General features: G+C 40.6%; 1 protein-coding gene across 1 annotated transcript in view; it reads left to right on the top strand.

The window, feature by feature from the left end:
- The window catches only part of EYS (eyes shut homolog), an 810,501-nt gene extending 783,856 nt beyond the window's left edge, over positions 1 to 26,645 (top strand). Inside the window, exons 47-49 of the mRNA XM_075046421.1 lie at positions 2,490 to 2,662; positions 15,171 to 15,332; positions 25,111 to 26,645. Of these exons, the coding sequence (XP_074902522.1) occupies positions 2,490 to 2,662; positions 15,171 to 15,332; positions 25,111 to 26,300 (1,525 nt within the window). The 3' untranslated portion in view covers positions 26,301 to 26,645. The remainder of the gene's footprint in view (positions 1 to 2,489; positions 2,663 to 15,170; positions 15,333 to 25,110) is intronic.
- Positions 26,646 to 27,523: the final 878 nt, after the last annotated feature.

The raw sequence follows: 27,523 nt of genomic DNA, 5'->3' as shown, positions 1-27,523 counted from the left end.
TCGATTAGAATCAATTTTCAGTGCAAGGATGGAACCAATCTTTAATGCAAGGACAGACTTTTATAGTTGGTAGGGGGAAAGGCATACCTTTTCTGGTCTTCGTAGGGCGTCCAGAAGAGCACAAGTCTTCTGCAGTTCTTCTGTCTCACCTGCTGGTTTCATACAGATCTCTCAGATACGACATGCCAGATGGCACTGAACGCCTGTGTTGAGGCAACTGAATGCAGCACCTCATCGTTAGTCATGCATGTGTTGGTTTGTGAGGTGGGTAGTGCTCCGGTTCCCCTGACTGGTTCAGCTGGATCGCCATTGATTAGCATATGGGCTCAGGCACCTACTCAGGGATCCCATCACCTGAACTTGAGCGTTCAGTGGTCTCTGTCAGAATCTTGTCTCCCTGGTCTCAAGCTGCCTCTCTTGCGTACCTCTAGGAAGGCGACTGGAGGCCATCTGGACTCCTAACATAACACAAAATCAGGTGCCTTGGTCTCAGAATGAATCTCACCTCTTACATTTAAAGAAATGCAATGAGCGTGTGGATGATTTACTTTTCGGTAGTCCTGCGAGGAGCAGGGAGTTGCACTCAACGACCCTTATGGGTCCCTTCCAACTTGAGGTATTCTGTGCTTCTAAATGGGTCTTTAAATCCCTGAGAGTCAAGGCATTAGTGATGCTGCAAGCCATTGGGTTCTCCTGGTCTGGAAAAACAACAAGCAACTGCAACCAAGAAAATACAGAGAAAACTAGACCAGCATGGCATGCCACATGTTGGAAAGGATTTGAAATGCTGCCCCTTCCTTTATCTCTCTAAAGATTAGGCAATTTTGGATCTAAACTTCTCAACCCCAGTCCAACTTGCTCAGGAGTGTTAAGCCGAAGGTTGCATTTGTTCATAGACCTTTGCCACTGTAGGCCACAGCGAACATGTTCAGCTCTGTGCAAATAATTTTCAACTCATTTAAAAACGTAACTTTTATTAGGTCCTAAAAGACAAGACTGAAAAGAAACTTAAACAGACATAGGCAGACACAAGGAAGGGAGAGGGGAAGAACCGTTGTGTGTGCTGCCCGACAGCAGCAGCTTCAGCTCCAACCCCCCCACGTCACAGCCCAATAACGGCCGTTTCTGTTTGCACTCAGGGAGTTAAATTACTTCCCCTTCTCAGTAGCTTTCATGCATCAAAGCATAACATTTATAGCTGAGATGGAAAGCATTCTGATGCTGACTTTGATGAATTGAGGTGCTTTTGCTTTTGCAAGGTCCTGTCCTCTTTTCCCCTTCATTCCAAATAGCTGTTTATCACTCTGAAGGGCTTGTTGGCCATGCTTTGTTTACATGTTGTTGTCTGATCTGAAGGTTTGGTGAAACAGCAGAGCTTCACAGACTCCTCATGATGTTTTGCCCAGAAACACTCGGCTGATTAATGGGGAAAGTGTAGCTCAGTGAGTCTGAAGAAAAACTCAAGATTTTGCACATACACAAAAAGACATGGGCTAAGAATCAATCAAAATGTATGAGGTTTCATTCTTAGCCTTGAGAGAGAAAACTTCCAGGGAAAAATCTGTAAGTGCATTTATTCAGGGGAACAATTTTTTTATCATAAAGTGCCACTAAATTCTAAAATACAAATAGGTCTAACATGTTTCATTTTAACAGTTTTGAAACTTTTTAGTAAGGAGGGCATTTTTAACATCCGTGCCAAGTGTATTCTGTATTTCACAATTTCTATAGAATTCATACCTATTTTAAATTTACAGGTTATTGTGAATTTTTTTTGTTATATTCTCCTGGCCTGGATGAAAGAAAGGCAGAAAGAGTAGTGGTCACTAACAAGGCCAGTGATTCAGTCCGTTTAGAAAATTTGCTTGTGGCATAGATTTACCGTCATAGGTACATAACACTCAGATTGCCACCTCTTTCATGGTCAAATCCACTATCGTCTTTTCCACCAAGTGCTTCACCAAACCTGCCTCTGATGTGCCAACTATAAGAATTTAGCAAATGAATAATGGCTAAGCGAAAGGCAGTTGCCGATAGACTCCTGTTACTAGCTAAAATTGGGAATTGTTAGCAGTTCCCTTATCTTGACATCTGGTTTTATTTTTATGGCTGCTCTTCACTGCTTTCCTTTCCCTTTTAACGTCCACTTTGACTCCTCCTAGTTTATGAAGCCAAGGCCTTTTTGAGTTATTTGTAGAGCAAAACACAAAAAAGCCACAAGCTGCTTTTTTTTTTAATGGATGCTAATATTGTAATGCTAAGGCTCAAAATAACATGCTTCCTATGAAGTCCATTTTTCTTTTACAGTAAAATAAACATATCAAAAAGTTAAAGGAGAAACTTTGTTACTACACTTTTCTCTTAACCATTTTGGATCAGATGACTAAATATAGGTATCCGAACTTGAAAGTCTTGATTACATTGCTACTGACACGTTGATTTCTTTTGGTAATAACATTGCATTCTTTCCTTTCACTTACCCACCATAGCTGTGACTGCCCCACTGGATGGAAGGGTGCATTCTGCACCGAACCAGTGTCAGTATGTGAACCTGAGCACGATCCTCCCCACCTGTGTAAGCAAGGCGGTACCTGTGTGCCGCTGCCTGAGGGCTACACGTGTCACTGTCCTCTTGGAACAACCGGCACCTATTGTGAACAAGGTATGTCAAACGGATAGTACACCATACATACAGTTAGGCGATAACGCCTAGGCAGAAAACCACAGTATTTTGTAATATATCAATCAAATGTGACACAGGGACACAAAGTGCAAAGTAGATTTTATTTAAGGAAGTGATGCTCCTTTCTGTTAGAAAAATCAAGCAATTTAAAGCTATGAATGGTTAGATATTGTTTTCTGACTCTTCTTATTTTTAACACCATTTGTTCCTTCAGTTTTTTCAAATCATTCAGCCAAATTCATGGGCAGCACGGCACTGTCAGATAGCGAGGGGACAGGAAGCATTGCAGAGCAGCGTTGCAGTGCTTAGTTCAGTCCCAAGCTCACCATAAAGGCGTATGTTGAGAAGTACACTCAAGAGCTCAGCAGTACACTTCTGAGTACACCTCAGAAGTAGGAAGCATCTGGGACCTTTTCCAATTTCCATTGATACTAATGGAGAGGTTCCTGTTGACTTCACCGGCTGTTGGGTAGGGATGCACCGAGAATGATAATAAAAGATGCAAACATCACTGTAATAATCTTCAAGTGTCTAGTCTCCCTGGTTTTCTTCCAACATGTCACCCTCAAGATATGTCCTCAGTCTGCCTGTTTTGCATTCCTTACCCTCATGTTTAGGAGTCCTTTCTCTGTCTGTTTTCTTCTCTGAGAGATTGCACAAATGAATAGTCACCACTGTGGATGGACCAGTGCTCCAAGTTCAGGGGCTGTTCCTGTTAAGTGTCTGAACCATCTCTGTGTGCAAGGAGATGTAGTACAGTCTGCTCCCTCTATTCCGCAGCACGTAGATTCAGGTTAGGATTGTGCAAGCTTATGTTTTTCCTTCGAGAGGCTCTCTGTACATCTCTTGGAGAACTCTAGTTACTGTTAAAGAGCTGCCTTTTCAAACTGCCTGCCAAGGTCCAGCCTCCCTTGTTGTGCCTACAGAGCGAGTTTCAAGCAGAAAACTGACAGGCTGAACTGCATTTGGCCTGATTTGCAGTCCTTACACTATAGATGGGTACAGTTTTAAAATCCCATTTCAGAAAGCACTTGCAATTGGTAGGCTTAAATCAAAGAGAATATAGTTTCTGGAAAATCATTGTTAAATTCTTTATTCCATGTAAGAACGTGCTTGCTCTATTGCCTCTTCTGCAACAGCTTTTCAGGGCTCTTTATATGAACTTTTCAACTTTGAATTCTCATTTCAAGTGAGGTTTTCAAAAGTAATGCCATCTGGATTCAGGGCACTGATCACCAGGACATATGCTATACATAAAGCAGGTAATTAATCAGGTAAACACTTCTGTGTTCTGGTTTCAGAATAGACTTGGATCTTCTTGTGATGGCCACTATTACCAGTACAAATAACTTACATCTGAGAAACAGAAAATTGTATTTCTTGTAGATTGTCATCCTTTTAGTAATTCCTCCACCTGGTAAACACATTAGAGGGTTCCCTTCTGTTTTATTTAAAAGCTTTCTTTTTATGAATAGGGATTATGGGTCCTGACCAAACTCTTTGCCCTGCATTTCACCTTACTCTGGCAGAATAATGAATTACCATGAGATTTTTCAAAGTGCAGTTTGCACTTTTAGTGGATGGCAAATTGCTAAAAAACAGCTGCTTATCAAGATTGAATATCTCATCTCTGGATTGATGGTGGTTATTGGAGCCAAAAGAAAAAGAGACAGAGAGCAATGAACAGCCCAAGGGACCAGGAGAGAACAAAGGGAAATTAAATGATGGAGACTAATGAATGTGCAAGAAAGAAGGAAAAAAGTGTGAGAAAAAGACAGACGAGATTTATGAGGCAAAAAAACAGAGGAGAATAACGAAGAGTAAGAACAAATAGGGCTTTACCAAATAATAGGAACTGGTAAATACAGTACAACAGTATGGATTGCATGAGAACAAGTCAGGTGAAGTGAGTAAATGGGGCAGTAAGGGTAGAACCACAATAGTGAGGAAGAGTACTCTGACCACGAATGTTAAGGGTACTTAAACATAAACTGACAATAATCAAGCACTAACTTGCCTAGCAAACACTAAAAATCCTTGTGGTTCTTTATGAACTATGTAAATGAGAGATGGAAGCGTACCTGCAGATGAGGATGTAACTGTTCTTGAAGAGTAACGTGATGTGTCCTGCTTCGAGCAGCGACTCAAACCACCAAGGATGCAATGACTGTCAGCACCCATTTGTGGTACTTTATGGTTAAGCTTTAGAAGTCAGAGCTGCACTAACAAGTGTTCAGTAGTTTGAAAACTAAGTTAGAACAAGAGTAAACCCAGGGAGAGGCTCATATGGCCTGAAATTCACAGTGCTTACTTGGTCCGCTCTCATGATGCTCATTGCCAAAGTGTAAATACTGAGCAGTATTCTCAGGAGGTTGCAGTAAGATGTGTATTAAGTCATATATTTTAGAGGAAATTTGAAGAAATCAACCCACTTGATGAAGAGAGGGTAGCAGTTTCAATTACTATTACCCTGCATTTCCTATAGGCTGTATATGATCAATTAATATTCAGCAAGTAGTACACAGGTATTTTTTGGTCTGACACTCTGAGAGCAAATATTTCATTGTATATTTCAACCTGCCAAAGCAAGTGCTAGGACTTGCTTTTCTAGGAGAAAGATGAAGAGGTTTAGCAGGTAGGCAGCACACTGGTGACTGAAGTGCAGTAGAAGATGCCTATGAAATTTAAGACCTACTTTGGAAAGGCAAGCATCATAGGGAGCACTAGGAAGAGAGAAGAGGGTTGGAAATTAGATCTGATTGGGTCCAAGGAACAAAGCCTTGTCAGGCAAGGCAGGGTAATACATTAATTCTAGGATCATTTAAATCTCCATTTCTTGGGTGTACTGTGTTGTCCGAACCCATTAACGCTCATAAGGCAGGATGGTTCTTCAAGTGTGTTAGATTTCTAAAGGTAACACTGATGTAAACAAACAAGAAAATGATTAATTTATACTGCCAGAAATAAAAGTGGTTGTAATGAAATGGGAAGGAAATGGAAAATTTATGCAGGAGTCTTTTTTACTTAGTGTTAACATTGCTGTCCAGACTCAAACCACTTCTAAGACTGTTCATGACACATGAAGCAACAGATAATTCTGTTCCACTGGTTTGAGAAGGTCACAACTGTAACAGTAACACAGCAAAACCAGCCCAAACCCTGAACTGCATACATGGCAACCAAACATTGCTAAGATCCGGCAGTGTTAATTCTACCACAAGGATTAGGAATACAGGGGAAGTAAGTAGTTTATCTAGGTTTTTTTTAAAAGTAGTTAGTTTTCCAGGACACCAAAATATGATGTTAACAAAATCTTTTGTTCATTTGACTTAAAGTTTGCAACTGAAGTACCAGACAACTCTAATTCTGATTAAGAAGTGAAGCTTCAGCCCAGAGCAGCATGTAATTTAGTCTAGTTATATTTCATTAACACACAATGTTCAAAACCAACAAGAGGTTCCATCTCCCCGCACTTTGTCTGGGACTCTACTGCATGGCTTTGAACAGCAAATCCCAGCTTATTCCACTTGGCCCAGTGAGTACCTTTGTAATTAGATATCTCAAAGGGTTTCTGAAGAGGGAGAAATCTCTAAGGACCTGGTTGTTTCAGCTCTCCTGCAAGCATGTAGTAGACCTATTGGCTTCAGTGTGATTACTACTGTGAGAAAAAGTAGCCAAGTTTGGGTGTCAAGGATGATTCTTCCTGGGGAAGAAGCAACAGTCTAAAACCCATTTGCTGCAGATGATAGTTTGATTGATAGGACATCATTATTATATATGTGAACACAATTATCTTTTTCATAACTAGTAATTATTAAGAGATGCAAATATTAAAAAGACAGACATGTTACTCATGACTGTCTGCAACTATATTCTAATCTCTACTAAATTGTATCCCAGCAGCTTATTCCTCTTATAAGAACAGTGTCCCCGTGTGAGGCCAGTAATCCTGTCTCTAGCAGTGGCCAATAATGAAGGTTTAGAGAAAGGTTTAACACAGCAACTATATAAGACACCTCCCTGAAGTAGTCTTCCAGCATCCAAACACTTGTGGCTTATCTCTTTTTTCTTTTTCTTGCCATTTGTTTTAATGGATTAAGTCAAGTCTCTCATCTTTGGCATAAACAGTATCACTTAAGGCAGTGGAAAACTTGAGCAAAAATAAATTGGGAGTCAATGAAGTTCCTCTCACATTCTGTTAAGCATTGAGATACATTTATCCATTAGCCAGAATTCCTCGAGATACTAGGCATATGAAATTTATGTTCTAGGTAATTTACTCGATTTTGCAGAGGATTGAAGAAGACCTATAATTTCAGATTAGTTATTTGTGAGATTTCACAGACCTAGGAATTTTCTCCTTTAAGGGGACAGAGATGCAATATTTGAAAGATTCTATAGATGGCAGTATTAGAGAAGAATTGCCAGTGGCTAAAACACAGTTTTCATCACAATATTTCTATAAATTTTAAATTATTCAGCAGTTTTCTTTAGCAGGATTAGTTTGTGCCACATACTTTCATAAAATCTATTAAAATAATTTTTCTTGACTTCAAGGCATCATAATGGAATACTACTGCCCATTTCACAATGAAATAAGTTAATAAATAGATTTCTTCAACTATATATTAGTCTCTGAATTCCAGCGCTACAAACACTGCCTGTTAACATACAGCTCTTGAAGAAATGAAAGCAAATTTAAAGTGCGTTTCATTGTTCTATCCTCAATTTAAAGAGATACTTGTCAAGCAATAAAGCCATTGCCTTGATGAACAAATGGCAAACAACTTCCTTTGGCCATGTTTGTCAGCTGAAGTCAACTTTCTAGATATTATTCTGATGTCAGATTCCATTATTCTGATACAAAAATACAGCAAATTTTTGAAAATACCTGATAAACTGACAGAAAAGAAGTTACAACAGTTCTGTAACTATTTAATCCATCTTCATAGTCATGATAACTGAATAACAAATTGAAGAAACTGACTTTGGGAATAATCCTTACTATGAAGAACTTTTTCTTTCTACATACTCTAGAACGTTACTTGACATATTTTGACTGCTATTGTAAGACAAATTAGTTCACAGTATGATTCAGCTCAAGACTTTTACATGACAACACACCTGACATACAAACACTCAAGCACACATACATGCACACACGCATATGTTGGCTTTATCTGACAATGCCATTAGACTTGCTCGCTTCATGCACGAACTATTTCGTAGTTATTATTTGGAAACTTGTGTTTCTATGTCTAACCATTTAAAGGACAACTGCAGACACTTATTTGCTTGTTGTATTGAGTCACAGTGACTATTGTGTTCTGTCAGTCATTTAAGCAACACTGGTCCCATCCAGCTTTCTGTTTCCACTATCATTTTTTGACAACATGAGAAAAATCTTTAAATAGCAGCTATAGCAGTCATATCCTATAAGGACAAAAGGTGCTGTTAAAGTTTTACCTAAAAAGCAATCAAAGCTTTCAGATTTATCAGTAACAGTCCAGTAAACTTAATATTCATGGTAGGCACAAGAAAACGTGCATTTGTAATATTTATCTGCATAATCTAAAATGTCAAGTAGAATAAAGTGAGTTGCCTACTTAAATACATGCCATGGATTAATCATATGTAAAGTCAAGTGGAGGTCATGCATGACAAAATGAAGGAATTGATATGCAGCACAACAGGAATGCCCTCCACACCAGGTCAGCCGTGAGTGACGTGATGTTCCAATAAAAATTCAATCATGCACTTACCATTCCCTCCAGTTACCCAACTGAATAAGAACAAGATACAGCCAGCTAACTAGCACTAAGCATGTTGGCTCTGGAATTATTTTCAGGCTTCCTCTGTGAGCATGAATGATTTGCTGAAAATATGCTAGTCCCCTTACTTTGTGAAGGTGTTCAGAGTTAGAATCTGTGCCAAGGGTAGGAACTGTTTTTAAAAGCAAGGCACCTAGACCTAAGTGTCTACATGTGAGTTCAATATATATATAAGTTCCCATTGTGGTTAATGAATGCCTAGTCAAGAGAGTCAGTGAAGCTATTTAGCTAACAAGAAGCTTTTCTAAACGTAGATGCTTAGTGCTGAGATGCCCTGGCATTCAAATTTGTATCCAAAAGCACACAGACAGGGTTCACAGATGTGGCACAGGACCTGTTGGACGCCTGTGCCTTCTGGAATGGCACATGAAGGTAAGGCAGTAGAGGCTGAGAAAAAATAACAGTAGGTACCTACATTTAGGAAACTGAATGGAGCCTTGGAGGACGCTACTTCAGGGTAAGGTAATCAGTCTCTCTCTAGATGTGTTGACTGTTGCACAGCGATGCGATTCAGTTGCCTGAAAACAGGACCTGGTTCCATGCTGCCGTCCACTCCTCACAGCTGCCGCTGCGGCAGGTCCCGTGTTCGCTGTTCCGGCAGCCAGGGCCACGCGGATGGCCTGGATGTGCTGAAGCATCTCAGTGGCAAGTGACAAACATGTTTAAGCAACTGAACCCTGTCTTACATCATAGTTGACCATAACGGGTATTTTCATGCCCATAAATAATATGTGTAGACAGCTAAATGTAAGTCTCTTAATGCCAAAATTAATCCCTCCAATTTTATAGCAATCTATTTCCCTGACGTAATTACTCTCATAAAGCCTATGCAGAATACCAGCTTTCTTATACTCCATCCTCCTCAAAGCACACTTGCACTGTTGTCAGACTAAGTCCAGTCCAAGATACGAGGAACTGAAGATCTCAGTTGGAAACTAGATTTACAAAGTTTTAGATACTTAATTCTTTACCAATCGCTTTATCAGGCTGCACTGAGATACTCACAGTCCCACTCAGTGCCCTACTCCTTAGACAACTGAAGGCCTCCAGTGCAGAAATGGTCCCAGTGAGGGAATCTCAGACTGGGTGTTTCTTCTTGCAGGTTTCGTCTTGAAAGCATCTTCAAAGCATTTCAGTACCTAGAACAAGCTTACTACCAAAGCCAGGCATGGATTAAACATTTGTAGATTTTGTTTGTATCACATTTTCCTAATTGCCTAGTGATTACGCATTCACTTTCACTGTCACGATGCAAATACTTGAACCCTTACCTGTCATACCCTCGAAGAATAGAATAACCACTGAGCAACTGGGTATATAAGGTTTTCTTTTGTTCCTCTGTCGTCTAATCTCTTCTAGGAAATTTTTGTTTACTGAAATATGCATTGGACAGAAAAAATGTAAATTATCCGTATCCTGGCTATAATATCCATATCTGCAGATGCAAGAAAATCAGGTTCAGATTTCTGGTCCAATTGATTTCCTAGTACTGAGGTTTCATAGATGCTCCCACTACAATTTGCTGGCTCATATGGCTTATTCTTAGGCACTCATCTCTTAATATGTGTCATACTGAAAGACTGAGGTCTACTGTTTTGACTTTGGCTAATAATAGCTATTTTAGGTTTTGGAAAACCAGGGATTTAGCCATATGCTCCTAGATGTTACTTAGCTAATTAGCTCTCTGATTAGCTAACAGTAGAGATTACGACTGCACTGCAACAAAACCAAACAGAACTGTAGAATTCACTTAGAAAATTGCAATCTTTCTTTCCAGTATTGCTCAGAATAATGATTGTCTCAGTCTCTCCTCTTCAGGGACAGCAAGGATTGCTAATGGCTGCAGGTTTGGCACAATTACAGCTTTCATGAGTACATTATTCTAGCCATTATACTCAAGTTGTGTTAATAATCGCTGCTTCTGTTAACATGCTCTACTTGTTACTGCACTAAAAATGGAAGTTGAACTATACTTTTTTTCTGCTATACATGAATTAGTTTATAAGTTATGAAAAGTTAGCTCATTGAAGATGAAATAAAAAGTGATAATTCAACAGAAAAATACATTTCCCTTTAGATAAGGTGAAATTAAATTTTTTTCAGTTTTTCCAAATATTTACACAGAGTAAAGAAAAAAATGCCCATGCAACATGGGTAATCTTTGAGCTACAGCTTTAAACAAATTGCATCTTAAGATGCAGCTTTCCATGCAAACGTATTTGTTTTCCGAAATTAAAAAAAAGCAACTGGTGGAGCTGCTCGCTCTCTCTCTGCGAGGGACTGAAACCGCTGACAATTTCTGCCCATGGAGTTTGAAGCTCTCGGGCGGGTGTTCATTGCTGATGAACTGCCCGAGTTGGGCCGTAAGTGCCAGGGCCCCGCGCGTGTCCTCTCATGGCTTCCCGGGGGCTTCCCTGCTGGATCTCGGCCAACTTGGCCACACGATTACTCTGAAGGACTGTCAGCGGCGTTGTCAAACTCGAGGCAAACAGAACTCGGCGCTGTCGGCGTGGCGCTGAGCCACCCGTCTCCTCGCAGAAGGCCGTCAGGCTGGCCGCACACCGTTCGACCTTGTCACCGTCTTGTCCTTTTTGTGCTTGGCCACGGTGTCAAGGAGGTTTTGCTCCATGACAGTTTCCAAGTGAGGTGAGGCTGCTACCAGGCTCCGGGACTTGGGAGGCTTGGTCAGGCTCTACCGAGTGAAAAATGAGCCAAATAAGGCTTGGAGTGTTTTGGCTCTTTCTATGTCCTTTGTAACTAGGTCCCCACTCCTTTGAGGAGTGGCCTCGCCTTTTCCGTTGCCCTCTTGTTGGACGCCCTGCTCGTTTCCTTCACATCCTTTGCCACTTTCAATCCCTGCTGAGTTTTGCCTCCTAACTCCATCCCTGTTCAACGCGGGCGTTCCTGCGGCGTAGCCCATCCCTGCTTCCACAGCCCGTGTGCTTCCACCCTGCAGTTTGAGCTCAGTTTTTTCATGTTGACTGTTTTACTTTTCCGCTGCGAGTTTCCTTGACGTGCTGAATAGCAAAGTGGGCTTGCTGAAGGTTTTGTGGCAACAAGCTGCCTGAAGAAACTATCAAAATGTAACATCAAACTGTAGACTGGGATGTGTACAAGCAGTTCTGCTTCAATGGTGGGAACTGAGCTGCAAGAATAACCTAGAAAGCTTTGTTCATAACAACAGTTGACTAGGATGTGATCATTACAGGACTGATCAAGTGAGGATAGCAGGAGGAACCTGGAAGGCATTAATGCGTGGTAGAGGGAAAGAAAAGCACACTTCAGCAATAGTACTTGCGGGAACTTTGTGTTCCCGTAGCTCTCACTGGTCAAAAGGGATTTAGAGTTTATCTTGGCATCATTTAGAAATGTATAGCTTCATCAGATACTACTAGTCAGCTTAGAAAAGTGAGTCATGAATCAGATAGATACAGAACAGAAATGTTTGCTTAAATGCCTATTGTGCTTACAATGCACCACACAGTGCCGAGCGCCCTAGTGAGTAATGTAGTAGTTACACAGCACAAGTCCTACAAATTTAGCTTATGGGATTGGCAAAGGCATCCGTTCACCTCATTTGTTTCAGCAAAGAGTTTCCCTGGAGTAAGCATATGTAACACAGGAACTGTCTTCTGCAAGTTTAGCCAAGCTTCTTGTCTTGGGCAGAAAAAAAAGTTTGTTGCCAAGAAAACAACAGTAAAGTACCTCAGCATTTGACGTGACATGTTAGTTTTGCATATACCTGCCATAAAAGTGAATTGAAAAGCTTAAATTGTCTTGCTCTTCCCCTTAAAAGTTTGCCTACCTATAGATGCAATTTTGCAAAAATGAAATTTTATACCGATTATCTCTGTGCACTGCAGTAGAGTTAAAGCATTCTGTTCTGAGATATGGGCACACATTTCCACGTACCTGTCAAGTCAGATTTTTTACGTGCATATAATCAGTACTTACAAGATCTACAGATAATTTATAAGCAAATTAGAAGTCATTCTAGTACTTCCTGTAGTTATTCCTGCTGCATTGTGGCAAAAGATGTTGCATTCTTACATTTGTTAAGATTTATTTAGTGGGAATAAAACCACTTTTTTAGCAAAATGGGAATAAAATATTTGCATCTTGGAAGTTTCAGAATGAAGTATATTAAATAGAGTATTTTATTTGATATCTACAAATCAGGATAATACCTCCTTTCTAAAGCATTCTGACATCTGCTGCTGAAGATGTGGGTGTTATTTTTTTAATACTCTGCAATGTAAAGCCATGGATTTGATTCATTCTCTGAGTGATACTATAAAATCACCTTTTTTCATCCTTGTTCTCTCTCTGCTCCAAGGCTTTTTATCATATACCTTCCAATGATAAGCAATGTAGCATTTCAATCCTGCTGCAGCTGAACATTTTGCTTTCACGCTAGTCATTGTCCATGCTTCCTTCACAAGCAGTAAAGAATTCACTGCATTGACAAAGCGAAACTGAATCTGACATGAAGACTTTCAGATACCTCATTGTACACTGCACCTGGTATGACCTTTTAAGCAGCAGTATATTTTAATATAAGATTGACCGCTGTGGCACAGCTCCTCCATATGTAAGTCTCGCTGTGCAAAAATTTGCTAAGAGAAGACTGGCTTCCAAATGATGCATAAAGCAAAAATGTCTATATACAAAAAGTGAGTCATTATTTCTGATTGATTTTTAAATATAAAGACATCAGTATAGGGATTACACCTTTAACTACTAATGGAGAATGTTGCCTCTTACCTACCAAAAAAACCACAAGTACCTAAAAATCCATATGAAAATTATTAAGTAGTATTTTGTCTTTTGTACCTGATAGTGTTTATAAGTTTTAGTGATATAAATAACATCACCTACTCTGTTTAGCAAGTTTTGTTACTATTTATCTTTCAGGGTAATTGGTACTCTTTAAAACTATTTTTATTTCTGTCAGCTCTTACGTATAGATGCCAGGAACTTCACATTTCTGACATCATGTAATATATTACTACAGACACTGCCTAGCCTTGATATCGTTACAGCTATTACGATGCTTAGGACAGGAGCGATTTCTTAATGTGATGCGTTTGCATGAGAATATATACATAGGTTGAATGACAGCTCATCAAAAGCCTGATTCTGATCATTCGAGCATTTCACAAGTCCCTTATAATTGATATTCCGGAGATTAAAACTTACTTTTAGACTTAGTGAGGATTTGTGAGGATAAATCCATGCACCTTCCTCAGGAGCACTAACTGTAATCGGGTGGGGAAGTGAAGAGAAGCCCCGCTGGGCTGTCACGACCCACTCAAGAGGCGTCCTCGAGTCACGAGGCGATGAGCGGTGAGAGATCTGGGTCCAGTCCGGCGGCGCGTCTGTCCGCTGGACACGGCCGGGAGCGCCCGAGTCCTGTCCCGAGGGAGGTGGGTGACAAACGGAGACGTTACAAAATCTGGCAGCGTGTGACTGCGTACCAACTAATAACGACGGCCCACCTGCGGCAACGGATGGCAGGGGGGTCACAAGCAGCCACCGAGCAGAAAACCTGAGTGCAGACAGACAGCGTAAGGTCGCCTAGGGATGCACTACGAGGATGTCTTGAAGGTGTATGTAGAACTCCGAAACCAGGAGCACCAAAGTGAAGACAGGTGTTGGCCTCTTAGAAGAGAAACAGCATAGGTTCCGCAGGAAAACGGTGAAAAGTGAGGGCGGCAGCTCTTACAGTCAGGCATTTAGTGCTGCTCTTAACTAAGTAGTAAAAGGGCTTATCGCACACACGCCTAAATGTACCCTGCACATCTGAACAGCTTGACTTACTCCACTGAAGGCACAAATACAGCAAACAAACAACCACACACAATTAATTAGCTAACTAATATAATTATATCTCAAATACGTAATGTCGTTATAGTGATAAAAACTGAAAACAGTTTCAGGCAACATAAACAGCATAGAAAAGTATAATCATTTATCAGCTGGCTGAAGGAAGTTTAACCAACCCGATTTCTTCGGGGTATATGAACAGTCAGCACTGAGAGAAGTGGTAGGACAGAATGACAAAGTCGTGTAGAGCTCAAAAGTGTACACCGTATCTTCACTGTAATTGTGTGGAAGTGCTCCATTTCAGTATAAGATAGGACAATTTGAATTATCAAGCATCTCAGTATGACTATCCGAAAAAGAAATTTCAGCAGCAATTAATGAACTCATTCCACTTAAAATGTACATTCTTGTAACACACAAAGCAGTTCATTAAAATTCCTCCACTAAGGTTTTCATCTGTATCGTGAAGAAATAAATGTTTATTCTGACTCCTGCAAAAGTATTTTGCATTTGAGTTTTTAAACAATGTAAAATTTACACCTACGTTTATTTGAAAATGAACACTAACAAGATCACATTCATTTTGCATTACAACTACGGGCTTCATTGTTCGTGAAAATAAGGCACACAGAAGACAAAATGGCAGTGATTTGCTATTATTATCTATGTTTTATTCTGTACCTAGGTTATTTTTAGTCTTTGGAAAGGGAAGAATTGGAAGTATTATGTATAGCATTTATGAACTATACAAAATAACTGTAGACAACTGGTGCCATAATGCAGTCCTCTCAAAATATCTTTCACAAGACATTTCTTCTTGTGTTTTTCAGCTATTTCCATTAGTGATCCATCTTTCAGAAGCAATGAATCATCATGGATGTCATTTGCGCCCTTTTATATCCGGCATAAGACCCATATCAAACTGCAGTTTCAGCCTCTATCTCCAGACGGTATCCTGTTCTACACTGCACAGCATTTGGGTACTCAGTCAGGTAAGGATGTTCCAGCTTGCCGGTATCGTACCCCCCAGGTACTTCTTTGAAAAAGAACGGCAGCACATTGAAGTGATCGAGGCAGTCAGTCTCTGTACCTCGTTGTCCATGGTGCCTGGGTTTTGAACTGTGAATAATCAAGTTCATAAGAAAAAACACATGTAACAAAATTTTGGATTAGTCCAAAGCCAACTAGTATTTAATGAAGTGGTTCAGGAAACCATTTTCCCCTGAAAAGTACCTGTAGCCAGCTTTTAACAGACTTCTACTGATACTGCTCCCACAGGTTCAGTGCAGCTACAGTCTGAGGGTTTGGCCCAGGGTTTTAAAATGACCAAAAATGAAGCAATATAAAAACTGATCAAGCAAGTTAAGTGAAAGTAAGTGAACAGACTATGAGAGAGCTAATGAGGTTCATCAGAAGTTTAACTTTTTATTATAGAATGCTGAAAAGCTTGCTGGTGCAGCATGCAAAATGTACAAGTTCTGCATTTGCCAGATATGCAGAGTGAAAACTGAATCTAAATAAAACATTTCTAGTATTTATAAAAGTATTTTAAACTTTACTGAGTTAACATTCCTAAAACTTCATGGCGAGAAAACATAATTTGCTAACCAGTGTAAATACGTTTTAAAATTTAGTCTTTAAGGTGTAAATTTTTTGTAATTACTTCATTAACATACTTCATCTTTATATTGCATTTACGTGGTGTCTTGCACATTTTTAAACAGAAGCATTACATATCATTCATAACAAGATCTTAGGGCAAATTTTCCACTTGTATTAAGTAGTACGTTATGCAAAAATGGGCCTTTGTATGACCAAAAAAGCACTTGACTATTTCTCATGTATTTTTACATTCCTTTGTTCAAAGCCTAAAGCTTTGAGACATTTCAATAAACATACTCAGCCACACATGCACATAAACACACATATGCCCAATTTACCACCTTCGTATTCTGTACACAGGTGTTTTAACAGGCTGCTATTCGCTAAGACTGATAATACATCGTACACTGCTGGCACCTCCTGTTTGCCTTGTTCTAATTACAACCACATACGGAGAAGCAGTTTCAGAGACAAATATATGGAACATCTGTAATACAAATACATTTCTTTGCAAAGAACTGTCTTCTACAATGAACCTTTTATAATTCTATCACTTACAGGCCAAATTCTAAGATTCTCAGTGAATAGTTCTGTATAAACTAAAGCATTACATGGGCCATGAAAAATAGAAGAGAAAAAAGGATCTCTCTCAAAAGAATAGTCAGAGGTCATGGAAGCAGCTAGGATATAAGAAAGTTAAGTATCTCTTTGGAAGCATCAAAGAGAGTGCTAAGTCTGTTTAACCTGGGCCAGGAGTGGTTTAGCATGAGCATGCCCTCATTCTGTTGCCATTCATGAATGTTTAGTTTGCACAGGAAGGAATATTTTCCTTAAATCACTTTCTAGAATCATATCAATTTCATTTAAAAATAAAAACCATCTTCTATAGAGTAATTTAATTTCTTTACAAATTTCCTACTTCCATTTTCACTGTCCTGAAGTTTTGAAAGATTAAGGAAAAGCTAATCGTCTGACTCTTTATATTTGCCTTCATATAATCCTGTCAAGTCCAGACAGAATTAGACTGATGAAAGACTCAGAAGTATTCTTAGCAGCCAGCAGATGTGAAAGAGCTTTCTGTTGGGGATTAATTTAGAAAGCACTTTATATAAAGCCTTTTCTTCTACACAGTTATGTAAGATTTAATAAATTGATTGCTGAAATCACAGGATTTTTTTTTTCAAAATTCCTTTTTAATTCCTCACTAGGCAATGCTGGTTTTTTAAAAGAAATGCGTTCTGACTATGCAGCTAATTTAGCAGTGATACTGAGTGGCACAGTTACACATTGGCTTGGCTTGTCACCTATTTAAATACTACACTGGGACTTTCCCTTCAGGGGCATGCCCTGCCAAATAATCCTCCCATCATGAAAAAGAAAAATCTTTATTAGGTGAAGATATAAACATGAGACTTCCGTTGAAATGTTTCCTTCTTGCTTTGTTCTTTTCAAAGACCATTATGTGCATTTCTAGAAAGGGTGGGTAGGTGGCTGGTCTCCTTACTCGAAAGCTGATATGCTGGTTCCAGCCCCCACTCCTCTAACAATCTGATTACTTCAGTACACACATTTAAACACCTGGCGAATTGGCATAAAATGGAAAACGTCCTATGAATCTTTATCTGTTAGCAGAATTTCCTGTAATTCCGTCAGTCATCCGTTTTCTTGCTTTGTCAGCTGTTCTGAATCCGTATCGGGACTTAAGTCTGGTAGTATTGATTTCTGCAAGCCCTAAGAAAATAATTTCCAAAGTTTGGCAAAATTTATGTGGCTAGCTATATTAATAATAAGCTGAAAAAACCCCCCACCAAGTGAGCTGTGTATGCGTATTTTAGTTTGGAAACTCACAGATAAAATGACTTTTTTCCGCCCTCTTTGATTACTAGTTTTATGCCAAGGAGGTAAAAATGTGGGCGATGCAGACAGCTGTACGCACTGCTTCTGAGCGAGGTCTCTGCAAATAACACAGCTTTCTTGTGGAGTTCAGCAGTGTCGGTAGAAGGCCAGCCCGCTTCTTCCCAAGTGCAGTGCGTCCTGTTTCTACCAGCCTAAGTGTGGGAGCCTCATGAATACACAGCCTTTAGTTCAGACTGAGTTTGCTGGATGCCCATCAACTGCTTGAACAGCGTAGAATTCAGTCCATTTACATAAGTGACCACTCTATATGCTCGAAGGCCTTGGCACGCTGGGTAAAAGGCAGTAAGGAGCACTACTTTTTTGTTGAGTCATAGCGTCACTGAAGCTTTGCATTTGTTCGTGACGGTGCAATACGCTGCAGACCGTCTGCGCTATTCCAGCGTTCAGGCCAGGGTGACGGAAAGGTTTGCTCCCTGATGAGATGAGAAAGAACAGTTACGCTGGGTGACTAAGAAGGAAGTCAGGTTAATACACAGCATGGGATGACTCACACTAAATCTCATACTCAACATCTGCAACACCAGTGCTCTGTCTCTCTTTAACTGGATTATGTTACCTACTTGTCTGAAAAACCTCAAAACTTTAACTCCTGATATTTAAGGCATTTCAGTTTAAAAACCTAAAGCATGAAAATAAGAGATAGCCAGTACAGGTGCGTGATGTCTGCGTGGTTTTCTAAGACATTGTTTATGGTGAAAACTGAATCATGGAATGGGGCTAAAATCTTTTGGAAATACTCAGAATCTCTAGAATACCCACAAGGGAGGAGTGGTATTTTCCTAATCAGAAACAATTTGAATATCCACCCACTTTTAGAACAGAAACTGAGAGTGGCTAAGTCTTCTTCTTGGCAGCCGTGTTTCCTTAGGTGACAGGAGCATCGTTTCTGCTTTGTTACTAGTTTTGGGATCATTTGTATGGACTAAATTAGCAGTGTAGGAAGCAGAACTGCCAGCAGTCTGTGTGACAGAACAGACATCCCTATTGACCTGAAATCTGTTCCCCATGAAGTGTCATTGCTACCCACTTGCCACTGGCAAGCAAACCAAAACTGGGGCTGGTAATTTGAAGTTGCTCAAGGAAGGTGGCTCCTTCTAGCTACCAAAATGTGCCAGGGTGACAGCGGTGACTAAAGGAAGCAGAAAAAGTTTCTTCACCAAGGAAAGCAGCATTTCTGAAAGGTGAGGCTGAATGGTATAACCTACAGATAGATAAGCGCCCACCCTTTCGAGCTGCATGAGCATCACTGGCTGCGGGGTTGTTCTGGATCCGAGCTATGCCTTTCTGCTCTGGGATGGTGCTCCAGGTGGAAGCTGGGATCTACCTATTGCCACAGTGATTTCTTACATGGTTTGAGAGATTTACGGGCTTGGCTTGATACCTGTTCTCAGTCTTGCATTAGCTGTGAGATGCGGCTCCATACATGGAGTAGAATCATTTTGTAATAATCCATGAAAGCATCCCCACAGGTGCTCCCGTAAGTGTGCATTAGTCATCACTAGATAAAAGATCAAGTTGCTGCAGCTGCAGGGAGCTGCTGTAACCTGTCGGCTCACTGATGCCTAACTGCGTGCATGCACTCAGACCGCGGCCAAGACAGAGGCAAGGTTAACAAACCCCTAAAGACAAGGAAGGCAACAGAAGATAGCAATTAAGCTGAGAACATCAAACTTCAACCACGCTGACATATTACTGGCTAGCAGTTAGCGGCAGGGGCTGCAGAAGGGTGGGAATAAGGCTCCTCTCTTCTCTCGGTCCTTTGCTGCCTTGTTTTACCTGCTCATAGCCCTCCCTCTTCTGCTTTGCTTTTGCTTTCTTTCCTTGGCTCTGGGCCTTATTCTGGCTCCTGGACAGGCGCAGGAGACCAGCCGTGCAGGACAGCTCCTGGTCGGCGAGGTCCCCTACTAGACGAGAGAAGTCCTGCTCCTGGAAGAATACATAAAGGGTCAGAGCGTAAGAGGACATGATTTGGGTCCCCGGAAAATCATACAGGATAGCAGGATGAAAGGAAAACTGTGAAGAACAGGAGGATAAAAAAAGGAAGAATGAAAGCAATGGGAACTGAGTTCAGCAAGGCAGGAAAAGGCAGTGAGCAGTGATACGTCTGGAGCTACGGTGATACAGGAGGCATCACACCAACCAGAGGCAGTAATACTGTTGGAGACACAGGAACTTTATTATGGTGGCTTAAAAGGGTCAACTTAGAGTGAAGTTGACGGAAACCAACTCTATGGTAAGATGTTTCATTAACTGGGAATGATTCCTGTGAATGTTACTGCTTATGAGAATATAAGGCTCAAATGTTCACTCTGTCACCAAGATGCTGCCAATTACCCATAAAGGTTTCTGAAAAAGAAGGTGGAAGGATGGGGCGAGGAATGCTACCCAATATCACAGTGCTAGAAACTGGCATTTTGGCCTTGAGCTAGAGGACGGACAGGTGAGGTAAAAGCAGCAGAAGGCATAGACTGAGGCCAGCAAACACAGGTCCAGAGATGCCACCTCAGGGCTCCAAAATGGCTGAGAGAACCAAGACTATAGATGTTCTGTAGCCAGGAGACCACTGCCTAGAGCTCTGGAGAGACGTACCCTGCTGAAGCTGCTGAAGCACTGCGCTCATCCAAGCCTCTGTCCCCAGCATAGCATGGGGGCTTCTGCTTAGTAACACAGGATGAGTAAAAGGACAAGTGTCAGATTCTTACGAGTCTTTGTAAAGGAATCTAGGCCTTCGGTAGTCCAGGAGCTCATCGGTGAGGTTCAAGCCTTTAGAGAGAATTGCAGCTCTGTGTCACTGGGGACATGACAACGGCATCAAAAAGGTGGATGCCACTGACTAGTCCGCTGCTTCCGAAGTTACTTAAAAGGATATTCTGGAAGCTCCTCTGGCCTTAAAAACTAGTGGGAAATCCTTCTTGCTGTTAATTTGCAGTGTAGGAATAAATTCAGGTACTTTTAACAGGTAATAAAGGCTTTGCCTTACGCATACACACAGAGCACAAGGGTAGACTTGGAGTCACTGTGGGGAAGAGACCCTGAAAGAGAAATGTTAAAAATACCATCCAGGATACCTTCCCTGCCCATGGTCTGTCAGCCTAAGATCCTCCGACATTGTATTCAGTCCTCCTAGGAAATGTGTCAGCATTAGGCAGATTTGATAGCGAAGGCAGTGACTGCAGAGATCTTTGCCCAACACAGCTGTGTAAATTTAACACTATTACATTTGTTATGCATGGTAATGCTTCTGGCATGAAGAGGACATCTCAAAATAGAGTGCAGCATTCCTAGCGTGCATTTCCAGCTGTACAAAGTTCTGACACGTTACGATGTGGATGAATTGCCTGTGGCACCATAAAAACATGGCAACCTGATACTGCTTAAGCATGATCCCTTCTCAAGATGGGGATATACAGACACACCTGCATGTCTAGATAAAGGCTGAACATGGAAGAGCATTGTCACCATTTGGGAGAATTTAAAACTTGACTGTGTGACTGTAACCAACTTGCTTACAGACTTACATACTTAGTCAGAGTAGTAGCAAGCTGAAAACTTTTGTGATGCATTCAGATTTCATCATAAGAAGTCATATAAGCAGATATCATCATGGATAATCTAGCTCTCACAGTAGTAGTCAGATGTACTTTTAGGAGACTTCTCATTAACTCCCAGTTTTAGGAACTGACTGCTCAGGACATACATAAAGTTGACTTGGCTTCTGGGAATGCTGACATCTGATACGGGAGCAGGTGAGACTTGTGCACATAATGAAAACCTGAGAATTAAAGTGATGAAGAAAAATTGATACCTGTTTAGGAGTGCTGGCTTCTACAATGGAATGGAGACGTCTACCCTGAGCAACTTTGACCTTGAGCCATCTGGCGAAAACCCTGAACTAGGGTTTGCAAGTAAAAGTGCTATTTTAACTCCAGAACAGTTCCTTCCTTAAGGCAACATCTGCTACAAAATCCCCTTCCCCTGAGAAGACAAGGAAACGATCTTTTAGCATTTGGGCTATAAATAAAAAAACCCTCTTTTTATTTTACTGAAACAGGGAAAATGAGGGGCAGGAAGGTGCATCAGAACAGAACTGAATGCTGTAACCATTGAAGATTTTGTTCAACATCCAGGGTCTTGACATGTTGCAGTTTCAAGCTACAGCTAAGCTACAATAGCCTGGATCTAAAGAAGATTCAACCTAATGGATAGAGATTACCTTACAGTTCCTTGCACACCATCCAGCAGGTTGGGCAAAGACTTGCGTGCACAACAGAAGAACGACTGTGACTGCCTACCTCAGGAGTCTCTCTGCTTTCTTGGTGACACTACTGATGGGGATAAATAGTCCATATTAGACAAGATGCTAATCTGAAAAGCTGGAAGCAAAGTTGTGTGTCCTGTGTGTAGGTTGTATTTTCTAGAAAGTAGGGACCAGCTATGTTCTAGTCCTGGAAAAACTGAGGATGTCATCTCCTTCACGCTTAACAAAAGCAAACCTCCTCAGAAAGGTCTTTGGCCCCAATTAGGGTCATATGGGACAGGTTTGGATAATGCTCAAACTGAAACAGTGGAAACCACCTTGCTTCATGGTCTCCCATACCGAGATTGCCAAGCGGAGAAACTGAGTGGCAAGAATGCCATTTGTTTAAAATGGTGATGCAGTTCCTGCGATGGCACAGGCCTGCACAGACTTCAGCTGTGCAACTCATTCCTCAGGGACAGGACGGATTGAGGGGCCTTGCTGAAAATGTCACTGCTTGCTGAAGTGAAGAGGAACAAAGACAATCCCCATAATTTGCCTTCACTTGGAGAGGCAGTTTCATGGACACTGAGCACACAGCACTTTACATTAAACTCCTAACATGTTTTCAGCCAGTTGTCCCCTACTACCTACCTACGGCTTGATAAACTTCATGGAGAAATACTGAGCTGAACCCTGGGATCAGTGTCCACATCATAAAATTTATCTCCACACTCTGCTGTTTTTGCCAAAGACTAAAATGCTAAGAGAGGATCTAACCAAGGGAGTAAGAAAGTGCCTTCAGAGCCTCAGGGAGAGTTGAAATTGGAAAGTTTAATTTTTTTGGATCACAACTAGCAGAAAAGGAAGTTACTCCAGTTTGAAGAGAGGTCTCAAATTTGTGCTGGAACATAATCCAGAGTACTCAGCCATAACGTCTCATTACACTGTAGGTAGCAGATGCAGTAACACAGATTTGGTCTTGTAATAAGATTAAATAAGACTCCAAAACTGACTGCAAGTACATTAGCAACGGACATCATTAGGCTCGAGTCAGAAACACAATGACTAACTGCTGAAACCGTGTCCACTTTTTCCTGGACATCACTGAAGCACTAGTCTCTAATGTCACCTCAGATCATTGTCAAATGTGCAAAGCTACCAGAAAACTTCCCTGCAGGCCAGGAATTCTTGGAGAACTTCCAGCTTCTCCAGCTCTTGATTACAAGGCAGATGAGCAAGCAACCCTGGTTAGATGTTTTCCTTCTTCCTAGACAGCAAAGCACGAGCGCTCCTGTCCTTACATAAATCTGCATGTCTGGGTAGGAGAGGGGACCGAAGGCTGCCAAGGTGGGAGTTCAGGAGCCTTTTCTGATGCTCCGTTCTTACCCTAGGATTGAGGTCCTGATGAAAGAAACAGACGAGCAGGTTACGTACACTGCTCAAACAAACAAGCAGGATTCCAATGATGCACTGAAAAATTTAGCAAGCTTCACTGAGCAGGAGAAACCACAAGTGAAGAGAATGATAGTCATTTCCTGCAAAAACCAGAAACAAACAAGGTATTCAAAAGAACACTAAGCACAAGGAAGTAAACCAGATCAGCACAACTAGAACTAGAAAGCTAGAAGTGCTCTGCCATTGCTGGAATGGAGCTGAAAGAAGGAAGAGCTGCCTTCTCGTTCTTCCCACGGGTGTCTGGGGCAGGGAAGGTGAGGCACGAAGCGTGTGCTCTACAGCCACAAATTCAACTGAACCATCTGCACCCTGCCTGAATGGGAACCTGAACAATTGCTGAAAAGAGAGGTGTAATTTTAGTAACTTTCACAAGCCCCTCCAGTAAATTAAGCCATTCATTTTTAACTTCAGTAAAGGCAATGTAATTCAAGGATTAGAAATACTCAAAAATCAAACCCCCAAGAAAGCAAACTTCATCATTCTACTAACAGGTCCTTAAAAGTGCTGAATCTTTAAGGAAATTGTACTTCCCAAATTTAAAAGTATTTCTTCCTTAGTAAAATACTACATAAAACTGAAGTTTTATGGGTAACTACTAGGAGAGAAAGCTTACATGCAAATTTAATAAACATATTTATTAATTTAATTGATAAACTTACTTAAAAAAACCCAACACCCTTATGCCTCCTATTTCCAAAAGCAATAAAAAAAAAAGTTAAATTGCACAGGCAAACACCAAAAAGTTTGAAAATGTGACTTTCATTTGCAGGCTCTTCTGCTGTTCTCTTCTGCCTCCCACCCTCCCTATTAGACTCTGTCTCTGCCCGTACACACCCTCCTGCCAGCTCCCGGTCCCTCACCTGCCGCAGCTTTTCTTCTCCATGTTTGTAAGTGCAGTTCGACGGGGTACTCTCTCTCCTTTTACACGGCCTGTAAGGCCAGACACACTGGTAGTACAAAAGGGAACTCCTTCCTAATATTTCTCATCACGGAGGCCTCCAGAACAAGTCAATAAAAAGCTTATCTATCTATCTGTTCTCCAGCTGTCCGATTATTAAACCCAAACCATCCCCACTGCAAAAAGCAGCTTCAGGGAAAGCAGAGTACGTTTGGTGCAGACAAACCTTCAGTGCATTAAACTGACGAATCGATCAATTTATTGATTCAGCATATGGAAATTGAGAGTATTCTAGCATCTGTAACTTGGCCAAAACTTCTTTTTCACAGGAACACCAACTCACATTCCCAGTATGCCAAAGTGATCCTGTTTCCCCCAACCTCACAGCTACCTAGTCCCTGCACCAAAGCAGAGCTTTTCAGAAGGTTGGGCTTCTTACTTTGAAGCAAGCAGGAGCTCAGTTTCCAATAATGAAAAAAAAAAAGCTCTTGGGGAACATTTCCCTTTTTGTGTGATTTAAATGTGATAATAGTACAAGGCTACTGAAAATAAGTTACTGAATTGGGGAAGTGCAGGCATGAAAGCATGAGGATTATGAATATGCTGTTCTTCAGTGTGCTGCCTCTAAAAAGTAAAACTATTTTATACTGTTTTACAGGTGACTTTCTATGTATATCATTAGTGAATGGGTTTATACAGTTACGCTACAATCTCGGAGACAAGACAGTCGTCCTACAGACCTCTCAGAAGGTCCACGCAAATGGAAACACATGGCACTCACTCAGAGCAGGAAGAGTTGGTAACGAAGGCTACCTGGACCTGGACGGTATCAACGTTACTCAAAAAGCAAGTCCTGGAATGAATGTGCTAGACACGCACACGGATTTTTTTGTTGGCGGGGTATCCTCCTTAAACCTTGTTCATTCAATGGCAGTAGAAAACGAACCCATAAGTTTCACCGGTTGTATACGAGAAATTGTTATAAACAACAGGGAACTGAAGCTTACCGTGATGGACCCTAAAGGTGGAGCCAACGTTGGTGACTGTGACGGAACAGCGTGTGGGTACGCGGTGTGCAAAAATAATGGAACGTGTCAAGTTGAAAGCTCCGGCTTTTCTTGTTCTTGCCCACCAGATTGGGTAGGGAGCACATGTGAACAATCGATTCACTGTTCACAAAACAGGTGCGGGTTTCAAGCGCTCTGTATTCCCCAACCTACTTCGTTTTCCTATATCTGTGTATGCGCACTAGGCTGGTCAGGTAAGTACTGCGATAGAAAAATCAAATTTTTTATAGCAAAGTTCATTGGCAACTCCTACATCAAATACACAGATCCTTATTATGGAAAAAGAGACCTCCAGTATAGCCGCATTTCTTTAAATTTTACTACCAATCAAACTGAAGGCTTAATAGTATGGATGGGAAAAGGTGAAGATGAAGATAATGATTTCCTTGCCATTGGTCTTGCCAATGGAACGTTAAAAGTTGTGATTAACCTTGGAGAAAGAATCTCTGTTCCTCTAATTCATAGCAAATACTCCACCTGCTGTGATGAAAGATGGCACTTTGTTACTGTAGTTCAAAACCAAACTTGTATTAAGGTGTATCTTGATGAGGAGCTAATTCTTTTTGAAGATATTGATCCACACAGAAAATACACTGCTTTAAACTATGGTGGCATTTGTTATTTTGGTGGGTTTGAAATCGGCAGGAAAGTCCATATAGTCACAACAGGGCTTTTTCACAAGGAATTCATTGGTAAAATTAAAGATGTTGTGCTCTTCCAAGACTCTAATAAGATTCAGCTAATGAAAGCAGAAGGGTATAATGTTTACAGTGGAAATTAACTGAAAAACTGTTTAAGACTCTTTAAAGTGATAAATTTTGTTTTCCTCCTGTTTCTTGTGTTAGCTGGCAGTGTAAGACTCAGGAACCAACATAAGAAAGCACTTAATAAGATTGTCCCTAATTCCTTTTTTTTTTTAAATGTTGAGTATTAATAGCATATATAAAATGTGATCAGATGTTTTACTCATAAAATTACTTAGACATACCCTTTAGTATAATGGGAAAGTCTGCAGGTTTTTTTCTTCATTGTGCTGGAAATAGTTTTGTAGACAAATAAATAGTAATCAGCTTATAAAGCCAGCCGTCACTCCAGTATTGTTTGTTGCCTCCTGAGAACAGACAACTTACCTGTTTCTCCAAAACTCTTACATTTTATTAGAATGCAGAGTTTCTCTTCCTACAATTTTGTAATATTACAGTCAAGCATAAGAACTGAAATTGAGGCAGGGAGAAGAGGTGTACTTGGGGCAAAAGGCGCATGTTTATTGTAATGAGAATTTTTATCGTAACATCTGTAATTACTTGTGAAGTCCACAAAGACTCTATTCTAGGTAATGAAGTTGTTCTCCCTCCCTTCTGAGCCTCTATCCATTGCGTATGCATTTATGTAAAAGGGAAGAACTTAAGCCTGTCTTCACACTAAAATATGGAAGAATGACTTTAAGAGCAGAAAAGGTATATGTCCCTTAACTACTGAACAGATATAAAATATGCCTGCTGGTTTTCTCCAGCAGACGTCTTCCCTGTTCAACTACATGAAAACTTTTGGTCTTAACCATTCACAACTGGAATGTGGGAATGTGGCAGTCTGCCTACAAATAACTACAAAGTCCAAGAACTGCTTCCCTTTAGCTATACATTTCTGGCTTATATGCCCCTAAATGAGATTTTGATATTTTACTAGACAAAGGTTTTGGCCACAGTAAATTGAATTTCCATGACTCTCTTTTTCACGAATTTATAATCTCAAAAGTAAATAGAGCTCTTCATATATAAATGCAAAAATCCTATTCCTTCTGAAAAAGCTCAGTTATATTCTACTTTAGTGAGCAATAAAAACAAAATAAATCAAGTTCTGTTTTAATGTGCTTAAACAAATGATTTACGATGGTATCTACATTTCTCATTTGACTGCTGGCTTGCTATATAAGCAAAATACTTAAATAAAAATAATGGTGATTGATTCCTATCTTTTTTTTTACTTTACTATTGCTCAGAAGCA

Source organism: Buteo buteo, chromosome 15, assembly GCF_964188355.1.
Source record: "Buteo buteo chromosome 15, bButBut1.hap1.1, whole genome shotgun sequence".
Lineage (NCBI taxonomy): Eukaryota > Metazoa > Chordata > Aves > Accipitriformes > Accipitridae > Buteo > Buteo buteo.
The sequence above is the reverse complement of the archived record's forward strand: the minus strand, read 5'-3'. Positions and strand labels throughout refer to the sequence as shown.